General features: G+C 43.3%; 2 protein-coding genes across 3 annotated transcripts in view; one reads left to right on the forward strand and one right to left on the reverse strand.

Annotated features, from left to right (window-relative positions):
- Nucleotides 1–830, reverse strand: part of CLIC5 (chloride intracellular channel 5) — an 84,824-nt gene extending 83,994 nt beyond the window's left edge. The window contains exon 1 of the mRNA XM_071548211.1: nt 208–830. Within this exon, the coding sequence (XP_071404312.1) occupies nt 208–732 (525 nt within the window). The 5' untranslated portion in view covers nt 733–830. The remainder of the gene's footprint in view (nt 1–207) is intronic.
- An 11,993-nt stretch (nt 831–12,823) lies between these two features.
- Nucleotides 12,824–22,123, forward strand: ENPP4 (ectonucleotide pyrophosphatase/phosphodiesterase 4). 2 transcript variants are annotated; one of them, XM_071548215.1, is made up of 4 exons: nt 12,824–12,909; nt 14,579–15,427; nt 16,996–17,166; nt 20,249–22,123. In XM_071548215.1, the coding sequence occupies exons 2-4, from the start codon at nt 14,617–14,619 to the stop codon at nt 20,611–20,613; spliced, it is 1,347 nt and encodes a 448-aa protein (XP_071404316.1). In that variant the 5' UTR covers nt 12,824–12,909; nt 14,579–14,616; the 3' UTR covers nt 20,614–22,123. The 2 variants fall into 2 exon arrangements, with proteins under 2 accessions (XP_071404316.1, XP_071404315.1); XM_071548214.1 differs by having other exon boundaries at nt 12,882–12,961.

A 22,123-nucleotide genomic window follows, 5' to 3' on the forward strand; every position in this document is an offset into this window, starting at 1 on the left:
AGAAATCCCAAGCATCTCCACATAACACAAACCACCTCTTTCTGTGCCTTAAGATGCAAGAGGTAAGTGAAGGTATTGGCTCCCTGCAGCACACAGGCAGCAGAGTTGGAACAAATCAGTGATTAGGGTATTGCCTTGATTTGGAGGACACAGGCATTGGTTTGGGGGTTAAAACTAGGGTATGCTTAGGAGCACCCAATTTCTTACCTTTACAAAAATGTAAATCTCAAAATCTTCCTGAAAGTTGTTAGTTTTTCCAGAGTTATTGTTAAGGGGAAACTTGAGGGAAGTTGAAGAATTGGAAAAAGTGCTCTGTCTCAGACGCAACTGGAAATCTGGAGGAAAATGCAGGTTGCTCTGAAACATCGTGCCCTCTACATGTGTATCTTCCAGAGCTGGACTTATCAGATCCATCTGCTGGTATGGGTGGTCTTCTCCAGCACCATGGGGAGATGAAGAATCATTTTCTCCATTAGCTCTGTGGTGAGATGAAGAATTATCCTCTTCATCATCTCCATGCAGAGATGCCACAGAATTACTACAGCTGCCTTCTGAGTTCTCTTGACTACCATCCATGTTCTCTGGGATATTAGTGATGGAAGAATGAGATGCTGAATCTTCGTGGACATCATCATAAAGGTTACCCCCTTTACCTTCCTCAGAGTCTGAGACCTCACAGACATTGGTCTCATTAACATTTTGACTGGTGCCAGTAAAGACTGGATCTTCCATGGCTGCTGCCTGGTGAGATTTGCCTGCCTGCTGGAATCTTAAAAGACTGCAGCTAAAGTGAGATGTTGACAGACAAGCACTCCTCAGGAGGAAGCAGAGTCTGTGGTGCGCTTTCTAAATGCTCTGCTACACATGGCAGAGCTCCAACAATCATTTACTGAGAGCTTTGGATCAAGCACAAGATAGAGCTGTCTCACTTTAACCCCTTGGTTGATCTGACTGCTGAGAATGATATCTCAGGAGCTGTAATCAGTTGTTCTTGACAATCATTTGCAACATTTCAGTAGTTACTTACAACATCATCAACAAATGATGATCATTTGAAAAAAACCCTACAAATAAAAAAATTACGAAGTGGTAAATTTTAAGTCTTTTCAGCTTTACCACTGGCTCACTTTGGGCACCACACACCTCACATTTAGCCATTTTCTCCTCTCATCTATAAACTGGGGCCAAACTCTAAAAAGTCTTGTGAGCTGCCTTGGAATGTAGGAAGAAAGAGCAATGAATAAGCATTAGCTATTATTACATACAATTAATATATTGATTAATTATAATCACATTTAGATTATGTATATCCATGTCACAGGATGTAACTTCAGCCATGTAATTTGCCTCCTTGTCTATACAGTTCCTTTTCTCTAGAGAATGGAGAGACACACCAAACTGCACAGAATCTAAAGTGGATCAATGCTGTCAGCATCAGCCTAAAATGAACTACCCTCCTAGGACAGATACACATTCCAGAGAAACTGAAATCAACTGAGTTGAAACTCCCCAAAGATCCAAACCGTACAAGGTTATCCATTTATTTAAGTCATGAGAACTTCAGACCTTACTGATTAAAGACTTTTTATCTCAATGTTTAATGCATTTGGGTTGTGTAGATTATAACAAGAACAAAAAATAGCGTGGCCAGCAGGCCCAGGGCAGTGACCCTTCCCCTGTACTCTGCATTGGTGAGGCCACACCTTGAGCACTGTGTTCAGTTCTGGGCCCCTCAGTTCAGAAAGGATATTGAGGTGCTGGAGCGAGTCCAGAGAAGAGCAACAAGGCTGGTGAAGGGACTGGAGCACAAGCCCTATGGGGAGAGGCTGAGGAAGCTGGGGGTGTTTAGCCTGGAGAAGAGGAGGCTCAGAGGTGACCTCAGCACTGTCTGGAAATACCTGAAGGGAAGTTCTGGCCAGGTGAGGGCTGGTCTCTTCTCCCAGGCACTCAGCAATAGGACAAGGGGGCAAGATGGGCTCAAGCTCTGCCAGGGGAAATTGGAGAGCAGAAAAAAATTCTTTCCAGAGAGAGTAATCAGGCATTGGAATGGGCTGCCCAGAGAGGTGGTGGATTCCCCATCCGTGGAGATTTTTAAACTGAGATTGGACGTGGCACTGAGTGCCATGATCTGGTAAAGGGACTGGAGTTGGACCAAGGGTTGGACTCGATGATCTTGGAGGTCTTTTCCAACCCAATCGATTCTATGATTCTATGATTCTAACTCTTATAATCTGATTAAATTTCATGTTTTGGATTTGAGCCCAAAGATAAAAGTGTTTTCCTCCTGACCCATCCTTGTAACTTCCTGAGAAGTAACTGCCACAGCCGAGTCGGATTTCTTGAACACAGAAGAGAGGTGAGAGATAAAGACAGCAGTTCCAGTCATCCCAAACACAACAACCAAGGTAACATACCCTGTTCACATGGGAGAGTAGCAGGTGCTGCCTGCCTGGGATTTATGGTTGTTAACAAGTTTAATCTTATATTGAACAGTTTAGATTACTACTAAAGTTAAATATCAGAAGCAAACCAATCTTTCACCTTATTAAACCTGGATCCACCTTCCAAGGCTCCCAGATAACCTGAAAAGTGCCAGGATCATAGTCACAACCAAATTTAATCACAGTGATCATACAGTACAAGATGCAGGTAAGTATCAGAGATCAATGAGATCTCTCAGCTCACAAATTCATTTCTGGCCTGATGTAACTCAAGGACTTCAAGAATATGTTATCCTACTCACAAATTCCTGCCTGGCACAAGTGGTCCATTAGCAAACAGTACAAAGCACATCTATTCTTTATGTTTTCTGTATGTAACTCAGCAACAATTCTTCATGTGGAAATCCTAAATAATCAGAGATTCTGAAATGTGTGCTGTGTAATCTGTACTGTAAAATTCTTGCATCCAAGACCAGCTACTAGGCTGAAGATAAGACTTTTAAAATCATGAGTCTAAATCACCAAAGTTCTAGAAACTTGGGAAAACCAGTAAGCCAACTAGAAACTTTGATAACTTCAATTTATTTTTTAATTATTTTTTTTACTTTTAAGAAATACTTGGATTTATTCATATTTTGCAGAAAGACAAACATATTTCTACCTGTGTCAGTTCAACTTGCTCTGAGCATGACCTTGATCAGCAATTCCCACTGATCTTCAACCCCATTTTAAAGTGTATTTGCAGGATACAGTATACTGGGATCATAAAAATTCCTCCTTAGTAACTCTGCTGGCAAATAGCTTGAGGAAAAAAGAGAGCACAGAAATATTCATGACACAAAACAAAGAGCGAAGTCCAATCATATTAAATCAAATTACTGGGGTTTTTTCTGCTCCACAAAGATGACATTTGCAGGATGCAGCAGCACCTGCTGGAGGGTTTAAAATATCACAAGCAAACCAAGGAATCAGAGTGTAACTTGAGCATTATTTTAAAATAAACTCAGTTGATGTGCCTTTCTTTATTGTGAGTTACCCAAGTTCTTCTTTTCTCTGCCTGACTCCAAGAGCAAAGAAGAATATCAGTCACTCCAAGATCCCAACGTCACTCTTGTGAGAGAGTGATAAAGCCCCAGAGGAAACCTGACCACATGTAGGAAACTACCCAGGTGAAACCCAGGTGCATTTCACATCACAAATACACAAACCCACCGCTGGTTTACAACCCTCACTTTTCATTTGCAGGAGACAGAAGCAGTTTTTGTGTTACAATTCAAGAGTTTGAGGATAGCAAACAAAATCTGAGCAAACTGAGGCACCCTCACCATGACCTGGGACACTGGTATCCTGCCCTGCTCCCCCCATGTCCAGTGCTGCTCCCTCCCTATTCCCCAGCCAAAACCACTCTGCTCCACCAAAGGAACAGGGCAGAGGAGCTGCATGCACACCTGTCAGGTGAAATGAGACTTCTCTGCTGCACAGAAGTGAGAGGGAAGAGATTGTATAAGCCAGGAGAGCAGAAAAATATCTCAGCACAACTAAACAAAGCTCTCTGGAAAACAGTCCCAGCCCCAAAGCCATGAGAATGGAAGATTACAAAACAGAGATCACCAATTTCATCCATTCCCTAAATTCCTCTGCTCCCAAATCTAGAAACCGTTGACTTAATGTGGAAATTAGTAATACCAACGCTTTGTACTGTTAGTTCGGTAATGCAAGTTGTGTCACTGACCATTGTCTGTACCATCCAGACCCACATGAGCCATTGGTAACACTTTGCAGAAACACAGAGAACCACAAAAATATAAGCAGCAAAATTCATATAAGGACAAAGAATGTGAGCAACAGAATTCCTCATTTTCAAGGCTTATGTTTTATTTTATGACTGAGTTTCAATTTTTACTCTAAGCTTATTGTTTTTAAAGCAAGGCATAGTGGAGTTGACATGACTACAATTCCACTTAGGATATGTAAGACACAACTTATAGTTTTGTTAGTGTCCAGCACCTAGAATAAGCAAAACACTTATTCTCTTTACAGTCCAATGGACAGCAATAGATATTTCAAAGTATGTGACAGAAAGAGATGAAAATAATTCCATCAAAATGGAATTAAGTGTATTCTGGAGATGGTCTTTATTATTGCAAAACCCAGTGATTAGACAGCCCTAAAATAGAGATGTCTGTTTAGACAGCAAGGTTGGAACTCACCTACATTTAGATGCCCAAAAAAGTGGACATCAAAACTCACACTAGGAACGTAGATAACTGCTGGGTTCACTCTGCAGAGAAACACAGAGATCAGTTCAGCAACCCAAAGACACACAGACATTTATTGGTATTCAAGTTGTTCACTTAGACCAATTTGATTTTATCTGAAGAACTGTAGATAGAATAAGGCCCTGGCACATGGAGAACAGATGTTAAAATAAAACCACTGAAACTTTCTGTTCATCCTGTCACCCTGACAGAAATCAGCATCTCTTGGGCTTATTCTAAAATGACAAGCAGAAGAAATTCCTGCGTTGCTGGAGTCAGTTATCCCTCACCTCCAGAGTGGAAGAGAAGGACGGAAAGAACGAAGAGTAACAAAAATGTCAGACCTCTAACCAGCATACCTCACATCTGCTCAGATATTAATTATTTGAGGCAAAAATCCACATTACACTATTTAATACAGATTCCCAAGACTTTTACCTGGGTACGCCTTTATTAAAGCAAATAACTCGCATGTCTTCTAGACATTCCATAATACTGGAAAATTCAACTCATCCATCAGTGCCACAAATAGCTTCAGTGGTTCACAACCCCCTTGTCTTGGTTTGAGATAAGCAACTGCCAGCCCCCCAAGCACAGAGAGAAAAGCCTCCCTCTTAACACCAGGGAAAGGGAGGAGAAGAGAGGGGAAAGGAAAAAAACACTTCAAATGGCATTTATACTAAAACTACATATATTTTTCACAGAAAGAAAGAGACAATTAGAAGAGAGTACAAATATTCACTCACACAAGTCTGCAACAACAAGTTCCCCACCTCAACTTCTTAACGAACACACAAATTCTACTGTCTTAACTACACATTACTTAAGAAAAGACTTATTCCCCAGGGAGACAAACTCAAGCAGAAAGGAGAGACCCAGAACAACACATTTGACTTTTCTGAGGTACCCTGTGAGCCAGTGGTGGGCCTGGTCCTCTCCATCGCCCCTGGGACAGCATCGTGCGTCCTCCCAAGAGGAGGCTGAGAAGCGACTGCCTTAACCACTCCCACACTGGTTCCTACTTCCCTGGAGATGGTGTCATAATGTGGTATGGAATACAAAATTACTGGCTAGAAGAGGTCAGCTGTTAGCTCAGCCCAGCTCAAGTCAGCTGACAGCTTCGGCCTAGTCCAGACTTCAGAGCCCAAATCTAGGCCCACCTGGGTGAACCCATAACACCTGTTTAGAAATAGCAGCGTGTTTCTGTTGGAATTTCTCAGATCATTTCCAGTTGCTATGATTTTAGTGCTTCAATTAAGTCCTTCAGTTTTATCTGTCCTCCATGAAAATACTTGCAACATTTTAAGAACTTGTAAATCTTTCTTCATAACCTCAACAAATTGAGGTCCTTCATTTACTTACTCCAAAGGGTCTTTTTTTCCAGACAGAAGAATTGCAAAAAAACCCCCAAATAGTTAAAACAAAATACTCAGAGTTATTGGAAACAGCTAACCCTGAAACTGAATGATGGCCAACAAATTTTACTATGGGATCTTGGCATCCCATAAGATCAGACCCTTCAATTACACTTAAGTACACTCAATGCAAAAATCATGAATGCTCCTGGTCAGGATGGTGGTTTTACCAAAAAAACAAACAAACAAACAAAAAAAAAAAAACAACCAAAAAACCCCAAAAAACCCAAAACAAAAACCCCACCCAAACAAACAAACAAAAAAAAAAGAAAAAAAGCAACTTTTTTGATTTGTAAAGCTCAAAAATTTTCAAAGCTTTGCAACATGTAGTTCAAGGACATTATCACAACTACACTGTGGGCTCTGTGAGAGAGACTGGTCATGGTTTGCATATGTATTACAAGGGGCTTGAAATAAAATCATGACACTTTTGTTTTCACTCCAGGCTTCACTCAATATCTGCATGAAATCACCTGCAAAAAAACTTCCTTTCATAATTTCCAGCCTCAGCTTTTACTTGTTTTGTTAGCAGCACCTCATCTCATCGCAGTCCACTAATGGCAATGCTTTATCTGTTGCCAATCTTGCACTAAACAGCGTGATGATAATACCTTTATCCCATGTTTTATACCTTTATCTGTATTCAATTTGTAATGGAGCAAGGAAAACAAAACACACAGGAAAAAAACTTTTCAGAAGACTGGTAGATGTTAGTCATGACACCATTGCACACAGGAGCCAGCACATCCAGGACTGCAGAAATCCATTTATGGCTCAGCTAACACTGACCTGGATTCTGCTGTCTGGAGGGGCTGGTTCACAAATACAGGACCCCACTGTAGTAATGGTGATTTGGCTTCACCCAGATGTTCCTTTGCTATTGACTGCACAAAAGGAACATTTAAAGCAAACAGATCCATAAATCTGATCCTCTTAGGCAGACACTTCTCCACTAGACAAACACTAGAAAACTACTCTGAACAGGACACTCAACTCTCATGTTACCAACTGCTTTTATTTGTTAAAAATACCAGGAGTTGTTGTCAACCGACATTTGAAAACCTGCTTTACCTGCTGCGAGGCTTAAACAATTATTCCCAATTTGGATGTTTCAAAGTCCTTTATTTGTGGTCATCCAGTTGCCTTTATAAAACTTTACTTGGTTTGGTCTCTAGCCCCATGGTTGGAAACTGCATTAGAATACCTGAGAGACTACAAAATACTGACTTTTTATGTGCCCAACTGCTCCAAGCAAAACATTTTTGTTCACCTTTAAGATCTGGCATCATTTCAACATCCTTGTCTATCTCTGCAACTAAGCACCCTTTTAAAAAGCCCAGCAACCCAGCTCCAACCCTGTTTGCTGTGAAGGCTCTGTGACCAATACAGAGAAGGCCACAGTCTTCTGTATCAGCCTGTCATGCATTCTAGAGATCTCCTTTCACACAGTTTAGAGAAAGAGCAAGGTTAAGAGCCCTGCTTTGTTTATGGCCTCCATATACAAGCAATGCTTTGGATTAAATGGGCACTAAAAGCTTAGTAGCTAATAAAGTTTAACTGCTGTAAGTCACCCAACTCTTTCATGGTTTCATTAAACCTCTCTATTTATTTTTTTTTCTCAATTGTATAAAGATGCATCAAAACACAGTAAATGACAGATTTAGAAACCACTGAGCAAAAATGATCGCAGATATCTCTGTCAGGTGGATAAAATTGAGAACAAAATCAGAAACACAGGAAATACTTCTTGTTCAATATTAAGTAGTGAAAATGCGTTGTTTTTTCTTAAGAAAGGACTTAAGACAAGTATCTGAACTATTTACGTGCAACATCAAGTTTTCATAGAATCAAAGAATCACAGAATGGTTTGGATTGGAAGGAACTGCAGGAACACCTTCCTCTAGACCAGGTTTCACAGAGCCCCATCCAGCCTGGCCTTGAACAATCCCAGGGATGGGGCAGTCACAGCTTCTCTGGGCAACCTGGGCCAGGGCCTCACCAGCCTCATAGTAAAGAATTTTTTCCTAATTCCTAATATAAACCTACTCTCTTTCAGTTTGAAGCCATTCCCCCTTGTCCTGTCACTACATGTTTTTGTAAATAATCTATCTTTCTTTGCTCTCCATTGCTGGTAAAATCCTTGCAAGAATACTTCTGAACAGATTAGTACCCACTATTGCAGAAGTTCTTCTACCTGAAAGCCAGTGTGGTTTCAGAGCCAATAGGAGCACCACAGACATGGTGTTTGTTCTCAGACAACTGCAAGAGAAGTGTAGGGAACAGAACAAAGGTCTCTATGTAACCTTCATTGACCTCACCAAAGCTTTCGACACTGTGAGCAGAAAAGGCCTGTGGCAGATCTTGGAACGTTTAGGATGTCCCCCCAAGTTCCTCAAAATGATCATCCTGCTACATGAGGATCAGCGTGGACAAGTCAGATATGGCGATGCACTCTCTGAGCCCTTTCCAATAACCAATGGTGTGAAACAAGGTTGTGTTCTTGCACCAACTTTGTTCACAATCTTCTTCAGCATGATGCTCCAAAGAGCCACAGCAGACCTCGATGAAGAAAACGGCATCTACATCCAATATAGTACTGATGGAAACCTATTCAACCTAAGGCGACTGAAGGCCCACACCAAGCCCCTGAATCACCTTGTCCGTGAGCTGCTGTTTGCTGATGATGCCGCCCTCGTTGCTCACACAGAAGCAGCTCTGCAGCAATTCACATCCTGCTTTGCAGAGGCTGCTGAGCTTTTTGGGCTGGAAGTCAGCCTGAAGAAGACGGAAGTTCTCTATCAACCTGCACCTCAAGAAGTCTTCCATCATCCTCACATCACCATAGGCAATTCAGAGCTTAAGTCAGTCCAGCAGTTCACCTGTCTGGGAAGTATCATTTCCTCGTAGGGTAAGATTGACAAAGAGATAGACAACAGGCTGGCAAAGGCATACAGAGCCTTCGGAAAACTCCATAAAAGAGTCTGGTCCAATAAACACCTGAAGAAAAGTACAAAGATCAGTGTCTGCAGAGCCATTGTACTGTCTACTCTTTTGTATGGGTCTGAATCCTGGGTCATCTACCTCCACCACCTGCGGCTTCTTGAACGCTTCCATCAGCGCTGCCTTCGTTCAATCCTAAACATCCACTGGTCTGATTACGTGACCAATGTGTCTGTTCTTGAACAGGCAGGGTCAGCAGTATGGAGGCCATGCTGATGAGAACGCAGCTGTGCTGGGCAGGGCACGTCTCCAGGATGGAGGATCACCCACTGCCTCCCAAAGATTGTGCTCTATGGTGAACTCGCCACCGGCTGCCGCAAGAGAGGAGCCCCGAAGAAGAGATACAAGGACTCCCTGAAACAACACCTCAGCTTTGGCCATATTGACTGCCACCAGTGGTCCACTCTGGCCTCCAATCGGGATTCATGGAGACACACCATTCACGACGCTGCTGCTTCCTTTGAGAATGCACGGAGAGTCAGACTGGAGGAGAAAAGACACCGCAGACAGAACCGTTCCTTGCCAATGTCACCCAGGGAGACGTTCCGCTGTGCCTTCTGTGACCGGACCTGCCTGTCCCGTATCGGCCTTTTCAGCCACCAGCAGCTTGCAGCAAGCCTGGGTAGTGCCCTTCTCATATCTTTGTTCGCGAAGCCTGGCCATGATCTTTCTTGTAGGTTTCCTTCAGGTTCTGGAAAAGCTGCAATCAGGTCATCCCAAAGCCTTCTCTTTTCTAGGCTGAAAAATCCCAATTAAATTCATCCAAATTTAAACCCAGTGTTAGTTCATTCAAATAATTTTGGAGTTGCTTCTCCTTCACAACACTGCCAAGAGGAGAGTATAGTTTTCCATTCAGTAATTGTCCTTTATTAAACCTAACAAATACCGAGAATATTTTGAGCTTGCCTACACTTTACTTCCTGGGATTCACTAAATTCCACTGACATAAGAAATGCATGCAATGATTTTCGAGCTGCATGCTCAGTTATACTCCAACAAAGAAATCTGTACAGTTTCTGGCAGGATTTAGGATGGTCTACTGCTTCGACCTGCAGTCTCTACAGGCAAATGTGGGGTGAAATACAAAACAGAGAGTGATCAAGGTGATGAAAAACAAACATCTGGGTAGGTCCCAGATTTACTTCTCTTAATGTAAATATACACATAACTTGTAGGCAAACACCACAAATGGAACCAAGAGCTGCATTAAATACATGATTAGATACATATTGGCTGTCCCAGTTCAGAGTCCAGAGTTGGTACGTTGTGCTGCCTGCATGATGTGACAAATCGGACACATCACATTAGGCTGGCTCAGGAATAGGTGAATACTGCAAATAGGTTTCAAAGCATGTGGGCAAGTGTAAACAAGAGATTACTCACACCTTCAGGACTGAATGGCTGAGTATGTTGCCAAACTAGGTTGGCAGGAGAGCCTTGATGCTTAAAATTTGTCTGAATCTGTGCATAAAATTTGTAACAAGAACTCAATCATAATTTGATGAAACTGGCTAAAAGATTGCACCTGTTATGAATTTCCTCTAGCTCCAGGTCACTCTGTGTAATAAATATTTACTTTAATACAATAAAGTCATTCGTAAAGGGCACATTCCTCCTCCATATGATCAACTGTCATGTGCATATTCACAAAGCTGAATTAGTGTAACCAAATTGAGAAAAAAATACACACAGACCTTGACTTGACCTTCACACATAACACCTGAAAAGCTGCAAGAAGTCTTATCTCGCTCACCTGGAGGTTTTTTTTACCCCGTTTGACAGTCTTGTGCTTTGCCACTCCTGCTACATTCCATAAATTAAGGTGAATCAAAGGCGTGTCACTTTATTCAGCCTATTGTACCACATCTTTTGTGCCAATTTTGGAGCCACTCCACAGCTGGAACAGGCATGTAGCACAACGTGCCTAACTCATACATATGTGAAAGCCATTAGAAAGAAACAAGCTGAAATCTATGCAGGATTCAGAATAAACACACTGGCAGGATACACAGAATGCAATTCAGATCTGCTTCAGTCAATCATGAAGTTACAGGCATGTCTTTTTCTCAGTTTTTAAGATGAAATTTGAAAAAGAGTGATGATTTGTGCTTTGTGCTATTAAAGGACATTTAATTTCTCCGTTTACATAGAGCAGATCTCATTGTTATTCAGCACCAGTAACTTAACAGGTTTTGCAGAATTACTCATCCCTTCTTATAATAAAAACAAAAACCATGGGAAGGTAAACTATTTGCCTTAATTTATGAAGCAAACACCAGGACCCAACACAGACCTCAACCCATTGTACCACACACTGCTTTTCTAAAAGCTGCACTGAGAGTACACTCGACATACATTGACTATTTCCTGCCTGTATTCTGAGTTTCAGGGTAAACCAGTTTTTTCACAAGAGACTACAAAAAGGTCATATGCATGAAAGAGTAAGAACAGCCAACTTTCAGAGCTGTGTGACCAAAAGGGAGGTGCAGAAGACACGCTGGCAACCACCACTGCCTTGAAAAGGTGACAGCCTGGGGCTGCTGCGGCACCTGCAAAGGACACAGGAGGCAGATTATGGGCGTGCTGGGAAAACACGGAAACTCCCAGGGACTCACTCATCCCATCACAGCCTCATCTCACCCCATGGTGCCTTCTGCAGCCAAGGGGCACCCAGCAACCACCCTGTACCCCAAGTGACCCTCCCGCCGGCCCTGGGGGACAACATGTGAGCCTGGAGGTGGCACTTAGTGCCATGATCTAGTAATCAAAGTGGGGTTGGATTAAGGGGTGGACTTGATGATCTTGAAGGTCTCTTCCAACCCAACTGATTCTATGATTCCATGATTCTATGTCCCCCATAAAACCCCAAGCTCTCTGCAACCTGTCACATCTCCCAGCTTGTGACAGCTGCATCCCACAGCCCCCATGGCTCCCCTCAGCTCTGCTCCCTCATCCTGGCCTGGACCAGGAACAGTGTGCCCAGCCAGACTGGGGAAGGGACTGTCCCCTGTGCTGGGCACTGATGAGGCAGCTCCAGTGCTGTGTCCAGTCCTGGATCCCTCAGTTCAGGACAGACACTGAGGGGCTGGAGCATGTCCAGGGAAGGGCAATGGAGCTGGAGAAGGGTCTGGAGCACAAGTCTGATGAGGAGCAGCTGAGGGAGCTGGGGGGGCTCAGCCTGAAGAAAAGGAGGATCAAAGAGGGTCCTTTTCACTCTCTAAAGCTTCCTGAGATTGTAGCCAGGTGGGAGTCAGTCTCTTCTCCCTGGGTAACAGCGGTAGGACGAGAGGAAACAACGTCAAACTTCTCCAGGGGCGGTTTAGATCGGACATTAGGAAAAATTTTCTTCACGCAAACGGTTGTCAAGCTCTGGAATGGGCTGCGCAGGGAGGTGGTGCAGTCACCGTCCCTGGACATGACACTGAGTTGACAGTGTTGACCACTCAGTGTCGCACAAAAAGCCGCTTTCCGATCTAATTAACGCTGCGAAAGTGAAACCCTCTCGCTGCCTCCCATGACCCCTCCTCAGCGCCCCCCCCACCCTCCGTGCCCCCCGCGCCCGCCCCCCGAGCCGCAGCCAATCGGATCTCCCGCCAGCGGGCCCGCAGCCAATCGCAACGGGCGGAGGCCGCGCGCACTGACGACCTCCCGCGCCCCCCTCCGCGGGCCGTCAGTGCCGGTTGGGGCTGCGGGCGCGGCGGGTGCGCAGGCGCTGAGTGCCCCACCGGCCCCCCCTGCGCTGCCCCGGTCACCTCCGGCGCCGCCTCCCGAGTTGGGCCGGAGCGGGATCTCACGGTGGGCACCGGGCGGAGGCGGGGGTGTCGCGCGTCGAGAGGCTGTAGGGACGGTGAGCCCGGTCCGAGCGCGGTGCCGGGTGCGGGGCGGGTGTGTGGGAGCCGTCCCGGAGCGGCGGCGGTGCCGGGGATCGGCGCTCGGCAGGTGGGACAGCTCCGTCCTGACCGGGCTGCGCAGCTCCCAGACCCGGCCGGGTCGTGCGGAAGCTCCGGAGCAGGTGGCACTAGCGCTGGCAGCGTTTCGCAGCTGGGTAGTGGTGTTGTTTCTGCCTGGGCTGGAGTGAATCTTTGGTTAAACCGCGACGTTTGCGTATAAAAACAGAAGTGCTGAGCGGCTTTGGAGCACTTGGAGGCGGACGCTGTGTTTTTGCCTTTTAGCGCGCTGTTCAAAACTCTCGTTCTGCTTTTTGAATCACCGGACATCAGGCGGGTGATTCGCTGCTTCGCTCCTCATTTCTGGTCTCCTTTTTCTTTTCTTCTTTAAAGGTGCTCCGTGCTCCAAGCCTTCTCTACTAGGAGGTGCTTTAATGCTGTTTTTGATGATCCTTTCTTCTAACTTTTGTATCTTCTAAAGGAATTTTAACTGTTAGAGACGGAGGGAATGATTTCCCATGCTTTGAATCCCCCTCACTGCTAAAGCTACAGCTGAAGTTAAAGCTCCTTACACCTTTAAAATAATACACTCGCAGTTTGAAAGGGCTGATGTTATTAAAAGTTGAGAAAACAGCTGCTGCTCTTCCTTCAATCACCCACTTTGTGGAAGTGAGATAAAGGAGAAATTTGCTGGAATCAGGCTCTTATTGAGAAGAAAATACACTGTCTAACAACATTGCAGAAGTTTTTGTGAAACCTGGAACTTCACTTCCTCTTTCTTAAAGACAGAGGATCATTCTTGACCTTCCCAAACAGTGCTTCAGTCACACATAATAAATTTAGGGGGATAAAAAGGTGACACATCATACCTTGCATTCGTAGTAGTCACGAATTCCTTGGTGAGAAATACCAGTCTCGTAGTTAAGGTTTCTAATGGTTTTTAAAAAAAATGTTTTGAGAAAAATATGATACATAAAAACCAGGTTTAAATACTGCTGTGGTACATGTACAAGAGCTTAGAAGGAAAGCAGAAGTAGAACTTACCCCTGGCAGTTCTGTATATAGAATAAGTACTGAATTAATAGGAATGTTGAAAGGCTCAGAAGTCTTCCAGCAAATTGAGAGGGTGAAACTGTAAAAGGAAAGGTGGGCTGAAAAACAGTAGGAAACAGACTTTTGGTCTGAGCAGTGATGTGTAATAAGGATTTAGAGCTGCAGAGGACTCTTAAATGTGGAGCCAGAATTGTTGAGGTGCCTGTGCTTGAACATGAGCCAAAATACTGACTGTCTTGGAATGTAGAATTGTAGTAAGACACACAGAATGATGGAATAAATGCTCAAAAGAGAGAAAACAATTCTTCCTTTCATTTAGTCTGCAATGAAAAAAAAATCTCATTGCTCATTTCTTTTAATATATGAAAAACCATGACAGTGTGAGAAACCTCTGAAGTCAGTAGGGAAATCTTCTGTTGACTTGGGTGGCCTTCTAGAAGGGAGATGTACATAATGTATAGCCAGTGAACCTGGTTCCAGTACAAGTATTTTGGTTACATGCCTTATCTTTTTTAATTTTTCAGGTGCATCTGATTACCTGCTGGAAGTACAAGTCTCAACAATGAGCTTAATACTGTTTTTTGCTGGAATAGTTGCCTGTTGTGCTCGCTCAGCTGGTGCTTCCAGGTTACTCCTTGTGTCCTTTGATGGCTTCAGGGCAGATTATTTGGAAACCTACAAACTTCCTCATCTTCAGGAGCTCATTGACGATGGTGTACTTGTAAAACAAGTCATGAATTCTTTTATCACCAAAACTTTCCCAAACCACTACACCATAGTGACAGGATTATATGAGGAAAGCCATGGCATCGTGGCTAATGACATGTACGATGCAGATGCCAGGAAAAAGTTTTCACAGTTCAATGATTCAGATCCCTTCTGGTGGGATGAGGCAGTTCCAATTTGGGTAACAAATCAACAGCAGGGAAAGGGAGCGAGTGCTGCTGCAATGTGGCCTGCTACTGATGTAAAAATCAACGATACAACCCCTCAGTTCTTTATGAAGTACAACTTCTCAGTGAAGTTTGAGGACAGAGTGGAGAAGATTGTTGCGTGGCTGAACAGCTCCGACCCAGTGGTCAATTTTGCCGTGTTATACTGGGAAGAACCGGATGCCAGTGGGCACAAGTACGGACCAGACGACACCACCAACATGCGCAGAGTATTGGAAGAAGTGGATAAACATATTGGTTTCCTTACAAATAAACTGAAGGCATCAGGTTTGTGGGACACGATTAATATCATAATAACAAGTGATCATGGAATGGCCTCCTGCTCTGCAAAGAAGCTGATTGTCCTGGACAAGTGCATTGGGCGCAGTAACTACACTCTGATAGACAGGACTCCGGTTGCTGCAGTGCTGCCAAGGCAGAGTATGTTTTGTTTGGCTGTTTTTAATGTCATTGTTATGGGTTCACCCAGGTGGGCCTAGATTTGGGCTCTGAAGTCTGGACTAGGCCGAAGCTGTCAGCTGACCTGACCTTAGCTGGGCTGAGCTAACAGCTGACCTCTCCTAGCCAGTAACTTTGTATTCCATACCACATTATGGCATCATCTCCAGGGCAGTAGGAACCAGTGTGGGAGTGGTTAAGGCAGTCGCTTCTCAGCCCTCCTCTTGGGAGGACGCACGATGCTGTCCCGGGGGGGGTGGAGAGGACCAGGCCCACCACTGGCTCACAGGGTATCTCAGGAAAGTAAAATGTGTTGTTCTGGGTCTCTCCTTTCTGCTTGAGTTTGTCTCCCTGGGCAATAAGTCTTTTCTTAAGTAATGTGTAGTTAAGACAGTAGAATTTGTGTGTTCGTTAAGAAATTGAAGTGGGGAACTTGTTGTTGCAGACTTGTGTGAGTGAATATTTGTGCTCTCTTCTAATTGTCTCTTTCTTTCTGTGAAAAATATATGCAGTTTTAGTATAAATGGGGTTTGAAGTGGTTTTTTCTTTCCCCTCTCTTTTCCTCCCTTTCCCTGGTGTTATGAGGGAGGCTTTTCTCTCTGTGCTTGGGGGGGTTGGCAGTTGCTTATCTCAAACCAAGACAGTCATACACTGAGAATTAAGTCTTGTTTATCTTACCTCTAAAAAGTACACACTATGGTAGACTGTTCACATCTTTTGCAAAGCCAGTGGAGTGCATATTGCAGAACATAATGAATAAGCTAAGGAATGTTGGTTTATTTAGAAATTACTTTGCTTTGGTAATCAGTGGGCCAATGAGAGTTTCTTGTCAAATTGCTATGGGTTATCATCATAAGGATGATCCTGGTACATCTACTTTCTCATCCACTAGATAAGCACTTCATGTGCCTGCTCTCTTGTTGCTCACTTAGTCTGTGCAGTTGTAATTTAAGGTGAGCATGAAATAAACCCATGTGTTTATTTAGAATAAAAAATGCCATTCTGTAAATATCAAAGTAAAAATCTAACCCCAACTGTGAACATTTCACCACTTCTGTTTCTGAGAAACTTCAGGTTTCATGGTGTGTATTCAATTTTTGTATCTCAGAGTAGTTCCCAACAGATTTATCTCAAACCATGACACTGCTCACCTCCATTGCCAAAACTGTGGCCAGACTAATGAACAAAGTGATTCATACAGTAACAAAAAAAAAAGATATTTACTGCATTGGATAAAATATTGACTACTTGGAGAGAATTGCTTTCTCTTGATTTCTCTGCTTGAATATTGCCCTGCAAGCCCAGAGGGTAAGTTGAGTTGTTGATCCAAAACCACAGCTGTCAGGTGTCTGATTTAAAATAAAAGGAAATAGTGAAATCCACCTTGACATATGTTGCTTTCATTAGGGATATGACAAAAATAATTTGCTATTGGTTTTTTAAAATATGATTGTTTTGAAATAATGGATCTTATGTTTCCTGACACGTAATTGTAGTAAACAGGAGTTAATTTCCAGCTGTTTCACATGCATTTTTTTTTTTGTTGGCAGACAAAGAAGATGTGTATAACTTACTGAAAAAATGCAACAGTCACATGAAAGTGTATCTCAAAGAAGAAATTCCAGACAGATTTCATTATAGTCATAACAAGAGAATCCAACCCATAATTCTGGTTGCAGACGAAGGCTGGACGATTGTACAGAACGAGTCACTTTCCAAATGTAAGTGTATGTTCCCCTTTGGTGCTCTCTGTGGTTTATGTTGGTAATCTCCCTTGTTTCTATTCCAGCCAGCTGCAGGATGGTCCTCTTTTAGCAAGTGCAGTCGTGGCACTGTGCACATTTGGGAACAGCTCAGCATTTTCTAGCATGTTCTCAGCCTGAGCCTGGAGTGTTTTAAGAGACAAGGAAGAGGTGGGGGATATTCTGTTGGCTGAAACACTTTGTCATGTTCAAGTTAACACAACATTTAATGTTAGAGTACATGTACTAGGAAGCAAAACCAAATGGCAGGAAATAGTAGGAACACAACAATAATAACAAGTCAGAGTTCTTCCTGTTGGGGCATCAAATAGCATGTTTGAAAGACAAAACTCAAAACAGGTGTTACTTCTCAGTGCATTGCTAAGCTGTTCCTTCCTGCTGGATGCTTCCTGATGAAAGTGTGTGTGTGTATATACATATGTGTGTATTTTTCCAGGTGTTCCATGTGCAGGATTTTGTTTTGGCAGACAGGGGGCACGTATAATTTACTGAAAAAATGCAACAGTCACATAAAAGTATATCTCAAAAAAGAAATTCCATAGAGATTTCATTGTTGTAATAGTAAGATAATTCAACTTATAATTCTGGTTGCAGATGTGTGTGTACATATATATGTATACATTTGTTCAGAAAGAGATTGGACAGATTTTTGGAAGGGAAATCCATTAATAGGAATTAAATTAAAAGGTACCAACTTCCAGGAAGTTTCTAAGCAGCCAACAGTTTCAGGCTGGCTGGTATGTCAGGGCTCTCCCTGCTGGAGACCCCCAGACTCCCTGTAGGAGTGCTGTCAGACAGGGTGCTGGGCAGTGGAAACTCATTTTCACCCAGTTTGGCTGTTCTTACTGTCTGCCCTTTGCACATTTGAGTTCAGGTTTTCTTATCATTTGTACCAAAGTGCTGCTTTTCATGCAACATGTGTTTACATTTTAATTTCCCCACAGATTTGCTACAATTATCTTCCTATTGACAATATGTAGCACAGGTGTTCTCAAATAGAGGTCTCTTGTTTCTGGTCATGAACCTAAAATTGATAGTAACTTGTATAAGGAACAGTGTTGTATCAGTTGAAGTGAATCACTTTTCAAATCAATTGTGCTTGATTCTCAGAATCAGGCATGGCAGGTTTTAGCCTAAAATCCTGTTTAATTGTCTTCATGGACAAAGTGAATGCCAAGTGTACCAATATGTCACACCAGAATCCTACTCCAGACTGAAAGATTGGGAACTTCATTGGGGAGCATTTCACAGAATCACACAGACTATTCTGAGTTGGAAGGGACCCACAGGATCATCGAGTCCAACTCTTCAGTCAATGGCCCACACAGGGGATTGAACCCATGACCTTGGCATTATTAAAACCAAGTTTTAACCAACTGAGCTGATCTCAGGGTTGAAAGAGCTCTGCTCAAAACAACCAAGTAGCAAAAAGGAAAAAAAAATCAAGAAACATAGGATTGTGTTAAAACAAACAAGATGTGCTGCAGTGGTATCTCTGTGGTAACAAAGGGGATGGTGGAAAACATTAAAAGGGATTAGTGGAAGTTCACTGAAGTGGTGTAAGGTAATCAGAGTCTGGACATTTTGCATCACCAGTGAAGCACCCAAGGAGACAGTTCTCGGGGAATCTTGTCAACTGTTACTAAGAAATGGACTCAGACTTAAATGCAGTCACTCATACATGATGCTGAGTGTGCTATGAGAAATTTTGGCATCTTGGACAGGTTTTTCAGCAATATTGTTAGGAAATTTGACTATGGCTGCTTTTTAGCTCTTTTATATTCCGTCTTAAAAACCTACAGAATGTCCAAGTACTGCTGACCTCGTAGCCACAAAGGTTTTATTGTGTGTCTGTCAGAGGCACAGTGATCCTTTGTTTCTTGGGTTTGTCTCTGTGTCCCTTCACCAGAAGTACTTAATCTTGATAAGCATGATTTGAGGGTACTTGAGATGTCCAAACCAAACACTATCAAGGGACAGGTGTGTGACTTTTAAGAAGTAATTAAAGTATCTGCTATGCAAGGGAGAGATGACTTACCAAAAATCTGAGAAGTAAAACTTTCCATTCCAGCTACTGACTCGTGGTGGAGTGGCAACCTCCTTTTTCAACTTTGGCTTGAGGAATGGGAAGGGGGATAGCTGAAAATGTTAAGGACTGAAAGGAAAAGAGATAATGAGGGGGAGAACTGTGGCTGAAGGCCAATATGGGAAAAGACTTCTGGGGTTTGGGGAAAGAACTCTGGATTCCTTCAGTGCTTGGTCTGATGTGTGTGTTTATCATGAACCATAGAATGGATTGGGTTGGAAAAGACCTCCAAGATCATCGAGTCCAACCCTTGGTCCAACTCCAGTCCCTTTACCAGATCATGGCACTCAGTGCCACGTCCAATCTCAGTTTAAAAATCTCCAGGGATGGTGAATCCACCCCCTCTCTGGGCAGCCCATTCCAATGCCTGAGCACTCTCTCTGGAAAGAATTTTTTTCTGATATCCAACTTAAATTTCCCCTGGCAGAGCTTGAGCCCATCGTGCCCCCTTGTCCTATTGCTGAGTGCCTGGGAGAAGAGACCAGCCCCCACCTGGCTATAACTTCCCTTCAGGGAGTTCTAGACAGTGATGAGGTCACCTCTGAGCCTCCTCTTCTCCAGGCTAAACACCCCCAGCTCCCTCAGCCTCTCCCCATAGGGCTTGTGCTCCAGTCCCTTCACCAGCCTTGTTGCTCTTCTCTGGACTCGCTCCAGCCCCTCAATATCCTTTCTGAACTGAGGGGCCCAGAACTGAGCACAATACTCAAGGTGTGGCCTCACCAATGCAGAGTGCAGGGGAAGGGTCACTGCCCTGGGCCTGCTGGCCACGCTATTTTTGATACAGGACAGGATCCCATTGGCCTTCTTGGCCACCTGGGCACACTGTTGGCTCATGTTCTGCACTAGGCTTTAGTTAAAACACACTTTTGGGAGGGGGGGAGGGAGATAGGGAGGGGGGTGCTGGATGTGCAGACAGACCCTGTGACATTAATTGATCCCTTTTGCTCCCTGCAGTGGGTGACCACGGCTATGACAACGCTCTCCCCAGCATGCACCCCTTCCTGGCCGCGCACGGGCCCGCCTTCCGCCGCGGCTACACCCAGAGCTCCATCAACAACGTGGACATCTATCCCATGATGTGCCACATCCTGGGGCTGACACCACAGCCCCACAACGGCACTTTGGGAAACACCAAGTGCCTGCTGGCTGACCAGTGGTGCATCAATCTTCCCGAAGCGATTGGGATAGTTATTGGGGCATTCGTGATCCTGAGTACCTTCACCTGCATCATAATCATCTCCAAGAACAGAGTCGTTCACCCACGGCCCTTTGCCCGGCTACAGTTGCAAAGTGATGATGATGAACCTTTAATTGGATAGCACAGAGGGAGCAGAGCCTCGCTTGCTACATTGTGATTTCAGGAAAACAGTTTGAACTTGCACTGGGGGCATTCTGTGATGCACTTTATCTGTGTCTAATACTGTACAGCCAGGCCTTGCTGACTTGTTTCTGTTCTGCCTGATTAATGTCCTGTAGAAATATTTTCAGAACAAAATAGTGAAACTGCTGGCTTTTCACTGGAAGAGCTGCTTAACACAATAAAGATGCTTAGTTTTTCATTAAAACCTTTGAGCACTTTCAGAATGAAATTCTAGAGTATGACTAGCCAGGAGAGACTAAATATATTTTAATATTTGTAAATTATATTTCCTTTTTTTATTAAATTAAAATTAATATTGACGTCTTTTAGTCTTTTTGGACCTGTGTTGGAGAGAAGATCTCTTTTTATGAGAGCTCAAAGTTACTTTTGTTTGGAGAATATGTTCTGGTTTGCTCTTAAATTTGGGGATAGAGTGTATAAGAAAGATCCAAGACTTTTGTTTCTACCCTAAGCCAGTACTACAACAAGAAACTGCTGAGAAAGAAAATGGAAGTCTGTGAGGAGTGGTGTGTATCATTTCTATTTTGAGCAAAGCCATGTGGTTCAGCAGTTACACTGAGCAGGTGGCTCTGACATTTCTGGACATGTGTCTGTGTATGAGTTAGATCCACAGTTCCAGTTGAGATGGCACTGCTACCTTATCTCAAGGCTGTCAGTTTAATCTGAGAATCTTTGAACTACCCAGTTTCATGGGCTGTAGGCGTGAAATTGCTGCTTCTAAACCCCGGGGAAAGTTTCTCAGATGTGAACTCTGCTGAAGGTGGTTTTGTAATAAAGCTGATAATTGTCTTTTGAAGGCTGTCATGCTAAAAGGCAACAATTGAAAGTTTGACACGCAGTCGTCAAGCCAGGATTCCAAAATCTTATTTTAAACCCTGGAAATGTAAAGGGAAAAGTTAACAGATCTTATCTCAAAAAAGAAATAAATACTCTGTGGTGTTTGAGGTGTATAGATGTAAATTTCTGATGAAGACCAATGCTAATGATTTTCTTATTTAAAACTCTTACTTATTTGTTAATGGCCATCTTGTAACTTGACATAAAAAACTGGATTTTATGTAGAAAGCTTTAAATGCTACCTTATCTTTCATTGAGGAGAGAATGTGAGGTTGTTAATGCTCACCCAAAAGAGAATTTTGGTTACCAAGTCTTTTTTCTACAAGTTTGATGGTTTTAAAAATAATTTCAAGTGCCAGAGGTATGTGGTAGTGTGTAATGTGGTTTCTCTTTCACAAGCTCCAGTTCAGTGTAATTTGGTATTGGCCAGAGCCTGCCTTTTACTGATGCAGCAGGGAGGGAGCAGGGACTGTGGAGGGAAGGGTTACTTTTAACTGTCCACTGAAAAAAAAATACATTTGGGCTTTAGAAATGTGTGGAAGTTGTACTAATTTGTGTCTTCCTCTCTGGGGCTTCTGTTGTACTGATTAAAAACACAATCCAAAACTTAA

The sequence above is a fragment of the Pithys albifrons genome, chromosome 2, assembly GCF_047495875.1.
Source record: "Pithys albifrons albifrons isolate INPA30051 chromosome 2, PitAlb_v1, whole genome shotgun sequence".
NCBI classification, from domain to species: domain Eukaryota; kingdom Metazoa; phylum Chordata; class Aves; order Passeriformes; family Thamnophilidae; genus Pithys; species Pithys albifrons.

Coding starts and splice junctions, on each gene's coding strand:
- ENPP4 (XM_071548215.1), top strand. CDS start 14,617: ATGAGCTTAATACTGTTTTTTGCTGGAATAGTTGCCTGTTGTGCTCGC. Junction 15,428..16,995: donor TGCAGTGCTGCCAAGGCAGA/GTATGTTTTGTT, acceptor TTTTGTTGGCAG/ACAAAGAAGATGTGTATAAC. Junction 17,167..20,248: donor GAACGAGTCACTTTCCAAAT/GTAAGTGTATGT, acceptor TGCTCCCTGCAG/TGGGTGACCACGGCTATGAC.